The sequence below is a fragment of the Chiloscyllium plagiosum genome, chromosome 34 (assembly GCF_004010195.1).
Source record: "Chiloscyllium plagiosum isolate BGI_BamShark_2017 chromosome 34, ASM401019v2, whole genome shotgun sequence".
Classification (NCBI taxonomy): domain Eukaryota; kingdom Metazoa; phylum Chordata; class Chondrichthyes; order Orectolobiformes; family Hemiscylliidae; genus Chiloscyllium; species Chiloscyllium plagiosum.
This window is the reverse complement of record NC_057743.1, coordinates 13733009-13744704: the sequence shown is the minus strand read 5'-3', so window position 1 is coordinate 13744704 and position 11696 is coordinate 13733009. Positions and strand designations below refer to the sequence as shown.

The window sequence follows — 11696 nt, the reverse complement described above, 5'->3', positions numbered from 1 at the left end:
ATCCCTCCCTCTTGCACCATCCCTGTAGCCACGCATTTAACTGTTCTCTCTCCCTATTCCTCGACTCTCTATCACGTGGCACGGGTAACAAACCAGAGACAACAACTCTGTTCGTTCTAACTCTGAGCTTCCAACCTAGCTCCCTGAAAGCCTGCCTAACATCCTCAGCCCTCCTCCTACCTATGTCATTGGTGCCAATGTGGACCACGACTTCGGGCTGCTCCCCCTCCCCCTTAAGGACCCGGAAAACACGATCAGAGATGTCACGTACCCTTGTACCTGGGAGGCAACATACCAAACGTGAGTCTCTCTCGCCCCCACAGAACTGCCTATCTGTGCCCCGAACTATCGAGTCCCCAATAACTATTGCTCTGCTCTTCTCCACCCTTCCATTCTGAGCAACAGGGACAGGCTCCGTGCCAGAGGCCTGAACCCCATTGCTTACCCCTGGTAAGTCGTCCCCCCCATAAGTATCCAAAATGCTATGCTTGTTCTTGAGGGGAACGGCTGCAGAGGGTCCCTGCACTGGCTGCTTCCTCCCAGTCCCCCTCACTGTCACCCATCTGCCTGCAATCTTTGGAGTTACTATTTCCCTAAAGCTCTGATCTATGACCCCCTCTGCCTCCCGAATGATCCTAAGTTCATCCAACTCGAGCTCCAGTTCTCTAACACGGTCTTGGAGGAGCTGGAGATGGGTGCACATCCTGCAAGTGTAATCAGCAGGGACGGCCATGGCATCCCTCACCTCAAACATGTTGCAAGAGGAACATTGCACTGCCTTCACTGCCATCCCTCTAAAAGTAACCTTTAAAAAAAAAACTAGGTCTAAAGAATAGAACAAGCAAAATGCAGCACTTGCCTACTTACCACAACGGGTCTTATTATTAGGTTAGAGGAGGAGGGCGGGTGGGAGGCACTACCTCTGTAGTGCCTCGGGTTCCTCTCCTGCGTGCTTTTATAGAAAAAAAAACCTACCCAGGTAAGCTTGCGCTACACCAGCTTCCGGCTGCCTATGTTCTATATCCATACTTTTGTATTCAATTCCTCTCGCAGTAAATAATATTCCAGATTACTTGTTATACCTGCATACTAACCTACAATTCAATTGCTGGGACATCCAGATCCCTTTGCATTTCAGAGCTCTTGCAACAATCTCTCACCATTTCGATAACATTTTGAAAATTCTTTCTGCTGAAATGGACAATTTCATATTTTCTACATTATATTCTATTTGCCCACTCATTTAACCTATCTATATTACTCTGTAGCTTCGTATGTCTTCTTCGTACCTTAGTTTTCAATCTAACTTTGTGTCGTCATCAAATTCAGACACTGTACTTGCCATCCCTTCATCCAAGTCATTTATATAATTTGTAAACAGTTGATGCCCAAGCACTGACCCCTGCAGTACAGCACTCACCTTGCCAAGCAGAAAAAGATCCATTTATATTCAAGCTCTGTTTCCTGTTAGCAAGGGGTGACATGGTGGCTCAGTGATTAGCACTGCTGCCTCACAGTGCCAGGGACCCAGTTTCCAGCCTCAGGTGACTGTCTGTGTGGAGTTTGCACATTGACTGTGTGGGTTTCCTTCGGTGCTCTGGTTTCCTCCCACAATCCAAAGATGTGCAGGTTAGGTGAATTGACCACGCTAAATTGCCCATGGTGTTCAGAGATGTGTAGGTTGGGTGCATTAGTCAGGGGTAAATGGTAGGGGAATGGGTCTGGGTAGGTTAGTCTTCAGAGGGTCGGTGTGGACTTGTTGGGCTGAAGGGCCTGTTTACACACTGTAGGAATTCTAATTCTGTGATTGCCAATATGCCAACCTGTACACCATAAGATTTTATTTCCTGCAATAACCTTTGACGTGGCACTTTATCAAATGCCTTCTGGAATCCTAAGGACAGTATGCCCATTGGTTCCACTTTATCCACAGCATATGTTACTTCTTCAAAGAGCTCCAACAGATTGGTTGGACATGCTTTACGTTTCACAAATCCATGTTGACTCAGCCTGATTAGATTGAAGTTAGTTATAACTTCTACAATGACAGATCCTAATGTTTACTCTTTGAGAAATGTTGTTAACTGGCCTGCTTTCTGTCTTCCTTTCTTCATATTTGATTAAAGGAGTTGCATTTATTACCTTCCTCAAATCCAAGGCAAGGAGTTGTTACTGAAAGCCAGGCCTGCCTTTGTGTCTGATCCCTTTGCTCCCCTCATGTCTGGTTGTTTGATGGATAGAACCAAATTCTAATGTTTGTTTGTTTTCTTCACGTGCCACTGTACAGAACCAAACTGCTTTAGTGACTATGTATGTTTTTTATGTATAAAGTATATATATTTGAAATAAATAAAAGGTGATCCATTCCCACAGCACCCATCCTGCCCTCACCCTCCACCTGAGTCTGGGTCTTGGGACATTGTTCCTAGTGCTGCTGCCTCAATAGAAGGTAGCCTTTGATTGGCTGGCAGCTCTTCTGGGTGAGATCATAGAATCCCTACAATGTGGAAACAGGCCATTTGACCCAACAAGTCCACACCGACCCTCCAAAGAGCGTCCCACCCAGATCCACTCTCCCACCCTATTACTCTACATTTCCCCTGAATAATGTACCTAGCCTACACATCCCTGAACACTATGGGCAATTTAGCTAACCTGGATATCTTTAGACTGTGAGAGGAAACCGGAGAACCTGGAGGAAACCCACGCATCCACGGGGAGAATGTGCAAACTCCACACAGACAGTCACCCAAGGCTGGAATCAAACCCAGGTCCCAGGTGCTGTGAGGCAGCAGTGCTAACCACTGAGCCACCATACCTCCCAATCCATCTTTAAGATTCCGAACCCACTAAGGGCCTGATTACATGAAAGTCCTAAAGCTGGTTAGCAAAGTCCCTGAGGGCTCTTAACCTGAGTCAGGCCTCTTCCAAAAAACTGAGTTGGGCTAGGGGGCGAGGGTGAGACTGGATGGGTTCCTCTCCCTAAATCCTGTGCTTAGAATGCTTGGAAGGAAAATCAGTGAAATTGGTGAATGAGACAAACAGATCAGACTCATTCTGTATGCTTCCAAACAGAGATCCAGCAGGAACAGGATGTTCATTGACAAATATTGTCCTTTCTTTCCTGGTTTTCCCCACTGGGGGAGATTGTGGAGTACACAGTGTGGGAATTGATAACCTCAACCTGCTATTTTCCATCCACCTGGACATTTCATTTTGATAAAGGGACTGGCGGATTGCAGGAATTCAGGGAAGTGCATTAAAGATGATTCCTGCACTGAAATCAGGTGTTTAATTGTGAGAGAAAAGTTTGCAGACTGATTTGAAATACAATGGCTAAGATGACCATGAAACGTCAGTGATGCAGTTATTAAAAAGGCTACTGTAAGTGCAGAATCATGTGGAATGAATATAAAATTAGCAAGCTTTAAGTGAAGTAAGAGAGCAAAGGAAATATCCTACCCCAGTGCAATAATGAAAGTGTGGAGCCAACTCAGAGGCTGGGATTTTCTGAACAGTATGCCTTTCTTGAAGTCAATTTGCATGAGGCTTTTTTCCAGTTTTGATTACAGCTTAATTATTACAGCTTAATGCCGGGACTAAATCAAGAGGTTTATTGCTCTTTCAGGTTCACTGCCCATCAGTTGTTAAGGCTCAAAAAGCTAAGAGCTCTCATCGCCAGAGAATATTGAGCTGCTTCAATAAATAAATATTCATTCAATCATACAGAACTTGAGTATTGCTTAGAAAAATCACTCTTTTTGAAGTTTTTCATCTTGCACTCAGGACAATTTGCAAGAATACCAATTTCAGGTGAAAACCAACATTTAAACTATGTGAGAGGAGAGTGCTGATTGGTTGCATACAGCTGGTGAATTCTCCATGGCAACACCTGTACAATAAGAATCCATTTGCCAACTCATCAGCATTCTCCTCTCATACAATAGTAATGTTGGTTTTTCCTTAAAATTGAGATTCTTGTGAGTAGTCCTGATAAGTGCAAGATGGGAAGCTTTGACAACATGTGTCTTTTTTGCAGCAATACTCAAAAAACATTACAGAAATAGAGGTGGTTCATTTCTGGGGGAAACCACTTCATAAAGTTACCATACTCAATCAATAGAATTCATAGATATTTGATAAAAATCAAAAGAACTGCGGATGCTGTAAATCAGAAATAAAAATAGAAATTGCTGGAAAAGCTCAGCAGGACTGGCAGTATCTGTGGAGAGAAATCAGAGTTAACATTTCTGATCCAGTGACCTTCCTCAGAACTGATGGTAGCTAGGAAAATGTCAGGTTATATACAGAAAGTAGGGTTGGGGTGGGGATAAGGAGTAAATGATAGATTAGGATAGAAGCCAAAGAGAGGGAAGATTTGGTTAGGAGGGTAAAAAGCTTTAATGGAGACTGTTGGATGTTGCCAGGGTGGGAGGATTTGAGCTATAGGGAGATGCTGAACAGGCTGGGGCTGTTTTCCCTGGAGCGTCGGAGGCTGAGGGGTGACCTTGTAGAGGTTTACAAAATTATGAGGGGCGTGGATAGGATAAATAGCCAAAGTCTTTTCCCTGGGGTCAGGGAGTCCAGAACTAGAGGGCACAAGTTTAGGGTGAGAGGGGAAAGATATAAAAGAGACCTAAGGGGCAACTTTTTCACGCAGAGGGTGCTTTGTCTATGGAATGAGCTGCCAGAGGAAGTGGTGGAGGCTGGTACAATTGCAACATTTAAGAGGCACTTGGATGGGTATATGAATAGGAAGGGTTTGGAGGGATATGGGCTGGGTGCTGGCAGGTGGGACTAGATTAGTTTGGGATATCTGTTCGGCATGGACAGGTTGGACCGAAGGGTCTGTTTGCATGCTGTACATCTCTATGACTCTATGTTAATGCCTTACAGTGGTTTGCGTGTATGAACAGACTATACAATAACAAGGCCTGGTGTTTTAGGGTTGGGGTAAGGACATGAGAGAGGTCAAGCCCTAAAACCGTTGAACATGATATAAAGTCCAGAAGGCTGCAGGGTCTCTGAGTGGAAAATGAGGTCGTGTTCTTCGATTTTGCTGGAGCACTGCAGCAAGCCTGTGTCAGAGATGTTGGCCAGGGAACAGGGTGGGGTGTTGAAGTGGCAGGCAACTGGAAGCTCAGGATCTTTTTGATTAAAATATGTTTTTCACCAACACAGATCTAATATTTCTGATGTAGTATTGAGCTATACTTTGTTTTATAAGGCTCCTGTTAATAGTAGGTGAAAGTGAGGACTGCAGATGCTGGAGATCAGAGTCAAGATTAGAGTGGTGCTGGAAAAGCACAGCAGATCAGGCAGCATCCGAGGAAAATCGACATTTTGGGCAAAAGCCCTTCATCAGGAATAGCAATAGTACTGTATAATGTAAATTGTTCCTGTTGTTACTGCTGGGTCATAGATTCACCTCGCCGCTGTTAAAACTGCAAATGAGTTAGATGATTGAGTGCAGACTCAAGGCTACCAACTTACCCACATGCCAGGCAACTAGCGTTCCACTGTGGGTGAACGAAAATCTTAGCAGCATTTATAGTCTCTTCTGAACCTTCATGCACATCCCTGTCATATTCCCCCAGCACCGCACGATAGGACCGGCCTGACCTTCGAAGATAAAATGCGATATTAGCATGGTGTAGAGAAACTCGCAATAATGATATTGGGGTACAGCATCAGAACTATGGGGGTGGTGGAGATCTACAGCCAATTTCCCAATCCTCCAGGCGTATGGAAGACAGAAATACCCTCGTAGGCTTAGGCAACGTTGTTGGTCATAACTGCTGTGAAATTTACATGAACTTATTGCCTGTTCTTTGAAACAGTGAATCATCCTGGAAAAGTGTCTCCTGTAAAACTCTGGGCAGTAGGATGTTGCACAATGATAAGACACCTTCAGTGGGAACAGTGGGAACAGTGCTTTGCATATGCTTCTCACTCAGAGTAGGCACTCACTGGATGCAGTGCCCTGCTGTCACAACCCAGTTCCTGTCAATCAGGCTTCCTCCACAAGTGTGAGAATAATATGATCCACGGTCCACTTCCAAGGAGATCTACCAATAAATCACAGAACATTATTCCCAAGAGAATGAGGGAGAGGGGAAGACAGCAGATTCACACAAGTCAGGTATCATTACATACATCAGTCCCACAGGGGCCCGATTCATTATCAAACAGCCAGGTCCATTTGAGGTCACAATGGAGAAAGTTCTGTTTGATCCCTGCTTTTTCCTGTTACTCTACACATCCTAACATGGTACATGAAAGGAGTAAAGGTCAAAAAACCCTATGAGGATTCAGAAACCTGGGCCTCCCGACTGATATTAATTTCCATATTGATCCCGAACCTAAAGTGCGTTTTTGTTCTGATTTGCCGTTATCTCTTCATGTCCACTTATCCACCGCCCCCACCCTGGCACTCTGCACACCCCACGTTGATCGGCTTTCTCCTTCTTCTGCTTATGCAAACACTTGGCTCCTTCACCCAAGGGATCATTCTCCATGGTGAGAGGTGGTGAGCATCGAGGCTGTTTGATTGTGAAGGGCATTGTCAGCACTCACATTTACAGCATCTGTAATGTAGTCAGTTTTCCCTCGGGCTTCACAGTCAATCACAATTTGACACAGAGTCATGTGGAATTTTACCAGGAGGCAACTCCTGGTGCCTTTTTGCATTTGCCATCTCTACCAGTGTAAGGTACTGTGTTAGGCTCTTTTTAAGTAGTTCCCTACCAACAACCTTCCTTAGTCTTAGGCCTACATCATGGTGAGTGTTAGTGGAGTCAGTAGTCGGGGGCGGGGTTGGAGGGGAGTGGGGATAGATTTAAGGTGAGAAGTGGAATGCTAAGAGGAGATTTGAGGAGAATGGTTTTCACTCAGATGAATGTGGGAGTCTAGAGCTCGTTGCCCGAAAGTATGGTTGAATCAGAAACTCTCGTAATGTTTAAGAATATAGAAACACACTTGCATTGCCATAGCCTCCAGGACTTTGTGTCAAAAGCTGGAAACTGGCATTAGTGCAGTCAGATCTTTGTTGACCAACACAGATACGATGGGCTAAATGGTCTGTTTTGGTGTGTAATCATCTTTGTATCTGTGAAGGTACACCACTGTGGAGTATCTGGAAAAGAGGCACTATTGGTAGATAACAAAAAGGTTTCTTACATGAGAGCAATAAGTACAATTACATTTTTAGATTAGATTACAGTGTGGAAACAGGCCCTTCGGCCCAACAAGTCCACACCGACCCGCCGAAGCGAAACCCACCCATACCCCTACATTTACCCCTTACCTAGCACTACGGGCAATTTAGTATGGCCAATTCACCTGACCCTGCACATCTTTGTGATGTGGGAGGAAACCGGAGCACCCGGAGGAAACCCACGCAGACACGGGGAGAACATGCAAACTCCACACAGTCAGTCGCCTGAGGCGGGAATTGAACCCGGGTCTCTGGCGCTGTGAGGCAGCAGTGCTAACCACTGTGCCACCGTGCCGCCCACTAGACCTTACTGAGCTGGTTACATCAGATCCCTCTGAAATCTACAGTCTCCAATCATAGATTTTGCAAAACATCATTACAATGGGTGGAGCCAATGAAATATGAAAATTAACTCCTTCGGAACCATTACCTTGCATAACAGTAAGGAGAGCAGCAGCGATAGGTTTGGAAGCCAAGCAGCAGCTAAAACAAGAGTATGAATGACAACATGGAAGCAATCTTAAATTCCAACATCAAACCTGAACTTTGCTGTTTGGGTATGCTTTCTTTGAACCTGCTGAGGTTGTGAAAGGGCTTTTATAAAGGCAGATCCTTATTTATTTCCTTTAAACCTCTGCTCAGCTAAAACAGATGCATTTTCGAGGAGTATTTTCCAAAGTAGAGATTGACAGCAACAACCCTGGGCAATTCAGATCCCCTTCCTTATTTAGGGACAAGAAGGTCATTTATGTAACTTCTGCTGCTACTCCAGCTGAGATTAACTAACTCATCAGAGGCAAGGCACTGAGCTCAAGATCTCTTGACTGAGCATCCTATCTAGCAAGAAGGTGTGGGAAAGCTGAGAGTATTCCTTTCCTGCCTGCCACAATGTTTCATCTGTAACTTACCTGCCAGGGCCAGCTGTAAGGTCTTGCATCAATTCCATTTACAACCCTTGTCATATAAGGCGGGTAGCTGGGATTTCCACAGGCATGGGCTGAAAGACAAGTATTAGTTCCATTCACACCACTATCTGCAGTATGGAGCATTCTTATCTTGAAGGCTGGTAATTAGATCTTAAAGAAAGTTGGATGACAGGTAAAATTCAGAAGCTATGCCAAGCTTATCTCTACTATAGGATAAAAGGGACAGACTCAGTTGGGTTGATAGGGAAATTTGTGAGTGATCTCTATTGCTCTGGGAATAGACTTTAAAAAACAGTTGTCTCTCATTCCAGGAGCCACGTAGACAATAGTTTTTTTTATTGTTACACCTTCTGAACAATTAACTGAAGATGGCACAAAAACTTTTGTTGTCTGTATTTATCCTACAATCTCTTTAGCATTTGTTTGCAGTATATAAAACAACTGTGAATGTGTATTTCATCTCCATTGTAATTCAAGTATGAAATCAAATGATGTTGTCCCTTGTGTCATACTGAACTATTCAGTTTGTCCTTTGATTTCACTTCCCACCATTTCTTTTGCAGCGATGTGTATCTGGCATTTGGCAAGTGGTGAATGGAGATAGTTTGGCTGGGCAATCTACTGGGGATTACAACATTGGGATGCTTTTAGCTTGGACAGAGGTGCAACATTATTTTCCTGTGCATGTCTGCAGCTGACTGTAGAGGCATCATTTCCAGAAAACTGCAAATATAAACATCAGCTACCTTTTGCCATCTTTGTCATGATCAGCTTTGACATGAGTTTTGCAACAGGCTGGTTCCTTCTCTCATCAGTGAAGTTATACCACAGGAAAATGCATTGTTTAAAGGAAGCACAGGTATACATTGGAAGCATTTCTCAAACGTTTTTTGTATTAGCATATCCACAACGTGGGTAGTATTTTTGAACACCCACAAATATTCCAAAACGAGGTGAATAGCAATGAGGTGCAGGATACAGCTTTCCCTGCTCTGCTGCAAAGCTCTGTCCCAGTCTGAGGTAGGAGAGAAACACATTCTAAAGAAGACCCCACAATAAGTGTGACATGACCCAATCCCATACCCATTGCCCTATGGTGTCATTGAGCAAGAACGCCAATCGCAGCTAAATTATGCTCTGTTTGTTGTTGAGGAAAATTTCCGTATTTCTGCTTAAATTACAAACTTAGAACATTTCTGATCAATTAGGCCCAACAACACTTCACACATTAGGCAACTCACCACCAACCACAAGCAGAAGGACGAGAAGGGCTTCCATCTTGTTTCTTAGGCACTGATGAAATAAATCAACAACAGGCATTTTATATCAACTCCTGCACAAGGTCAATCATTACCTTTCCAGAATATTAAATTATTCTTTAAAAATACTTAAGCACACCCTATCATTCTAAACATTGATGCTGACTCTGTAGATATGTGTCAAGGTTACAGTATTTTTGTTTACTCTATAAAATCTGAGGAACAAATTTATTTGACTCACTCACTGTGGAACACTGAGCTAGGTGTTGGCAGCAAGTAAAATATCTGCCACATTGCATTTGAATGGCCCAATGAATATCTTAAAAGTCAATATTCATTACAGTGCCATAAGTATTGGATTAATTTAAAACATATTAGTCAGCATGGATTGGTTGGGATGAAGGGTGTGATGCTGGAAAAGTACAACAGGTCAGGCAGCATCCGAGGAGCAGGAGAATCGACGTTTCAGGCAAAAGCCTGAAAGTAATCTGGAAAGATTACTGATGAAGAGCTTTTGCTCAAAATGTTGATTCTCCTGCTCTTCGGATGCTGCCTGACCTACTGTGCTTTTCCAGCACCACAATCTCGATTCTGATCTCCAGTATCTGCACTCCTCACTTTCGCCTAGTTGGGCTGAAGAGTCTGTTTCTTTACTGTATGACTCTATGACTATGTCAAGTTAAAAAAGCTGACTTTTCCTTCACGTTTTTTATTCCATCTTTCTGAAGCTTTCTAAAGGCAGCATCATTCTGCCGTTTACATCTCCTCTAAGTTTCATTACACTTGCCACATTATCGCTCCTCTTGACTGTACACCACCAACTTTTTGTCAATAAGCTCTCCTGTTTTCTGCCTGATCACATCTTTCCCTTCACTCATTTTCCATCCTGCCCCATTTCACTTGCATATAACCTATTACATTTCAAATTTTTCACAGCACGGATGAAATGGCAATGACCCTGACTGACCTGTTGAGTATTTATAGCATTTTTGTGAATATTGTGTGCTGCAGCTAACTTGAAATTGACAGTGTTTCAGTCCAGTCTTCTTTTCTCTTTAAAAGTTATCCTTGAAAGTCGATGTTGTGAAACTTAACAGACTTCAGAAAATATTTACAAGGATGTTGCCAGGGCTGGTGGGTTTGAGCTATAGGGAGAGGCTGAATAGGCTGGGGCTGTTTTCCCTGGAGTGTTGGAGGTTGAGAGGTGATCTTATGGAAGATTATAAAATCCAGAGAGGCATGGATAAACTGAATCGTCAAGGTCTTTTCCCTGGGGAAGGGGAGTCCAAAATGAGAGGGCATAGGTTGAATGTGAGAGGAGAAACATTCAAAAGGGACCTAAGGGCAACTTTTTCTCACAGAGGGTGGTACGGGTATGGAATGAGCTGCCAGAAGAACCGGTGGAGGCTGGTACAATTGCAACATTTAAAAGGCATCTGGATGGGTATATGAATAGGAAGGGTTTGGAGGGATATGGGCCAAATTCTGGCAAATGGGTCTAGATCACTTTAGGATATCTGGTTGGCATGGATGAGTGGACGGAAGGGTCTGTTTCCATGCTGTACAGCTGTATCACTCCAATAGGCACAGATTGTCTTTTAGCGCAAGCTTTAGATTAGCATTGTCTGAACATGAGGTCAGACAATGAGTATCAGCTGATTTTTTGATTGCAGAGAATTTCTTATTCCTCTGAATGTTTGGTCATTTGATGAAAACGAGTAAATAGGAGCTTGAGTTAGCATTCAACCTGAGAGATGACATTTTTGACAGTATAGTGCTGACTTGCTACGTCAGTCTAGATTATGCACTCAAGTCTTAGATCAGGATTTGATTCCACCATTTTCTGATCTGGAATCACATTCAGCTAAAATTCTGGGTAATTGAGAATTAAAAGTTCACAGTGAGAGACAAGTTTGAACGTTCCCTCTAATCTTTTTCTGTCCCAAGTTTGTATCATGTTTAGCTGGGGGAAAGTAACTCTTATCTAAAGTATACAAGGAAATCAAATAAAAGTGCAGAAAAGCCTCAACGTTCTCACAGAAAGAGAAAAACGTGGGATGGAAAGTAACAGGAGACATCTGTGTCCGAGTGACTTAACCAAAACAAATAATGCCGTTGCCAATTACTTTAATTTATCTGACGCACATACAAAGGACTGACAGCTGTCAGAAAAGAGGATTGACAGTCACAGTTATGTGGATAAATCTGTTTGGCTCACATGGCATTCAGGAAAGATCTCGGCCTTCTGGATGGATGGAGGATTCCATGGTTGGATCACCATACATGGAACCAATG

At 43.5% G+C, this 11696-nt stretch overlaps 1 protein-coding gene across 1 annotated transcript in view; it reads right to left on the bottom strand.

Annotated features, from left to right (window-relative positions):
- The window catches only part of LOC122540215 (proproteinase E-like), a 30424-nt gene extending 20895 nt beyond the window's left edge, over positions 1–9529 (bottom strand). The window contains exons 1-4 of the mRNA XM_043675601.1: positions 9384–9529; positions 8125–8213; positions 5971–6068; positions 5494–5622 (exon numbers count right to left, since the gene is read on the bottom strand). Of these exons, the coding sequence (XP_043531536.1) occupies positions 5494–5622; positions 5971–6068; positions 8125–8213; positions 9384–9462 (395 nt within the window). The 5' untranslated portion in view covers positions 9463–9529. The remainder of the gene's footprint in view (positions 1–5493; positions 5623–5970; positions 6069–8124; positions 8214–9383) is intronic.
- Between the last annotated feature and the right edge of the window lie 2167 nt (positions 9530–11696).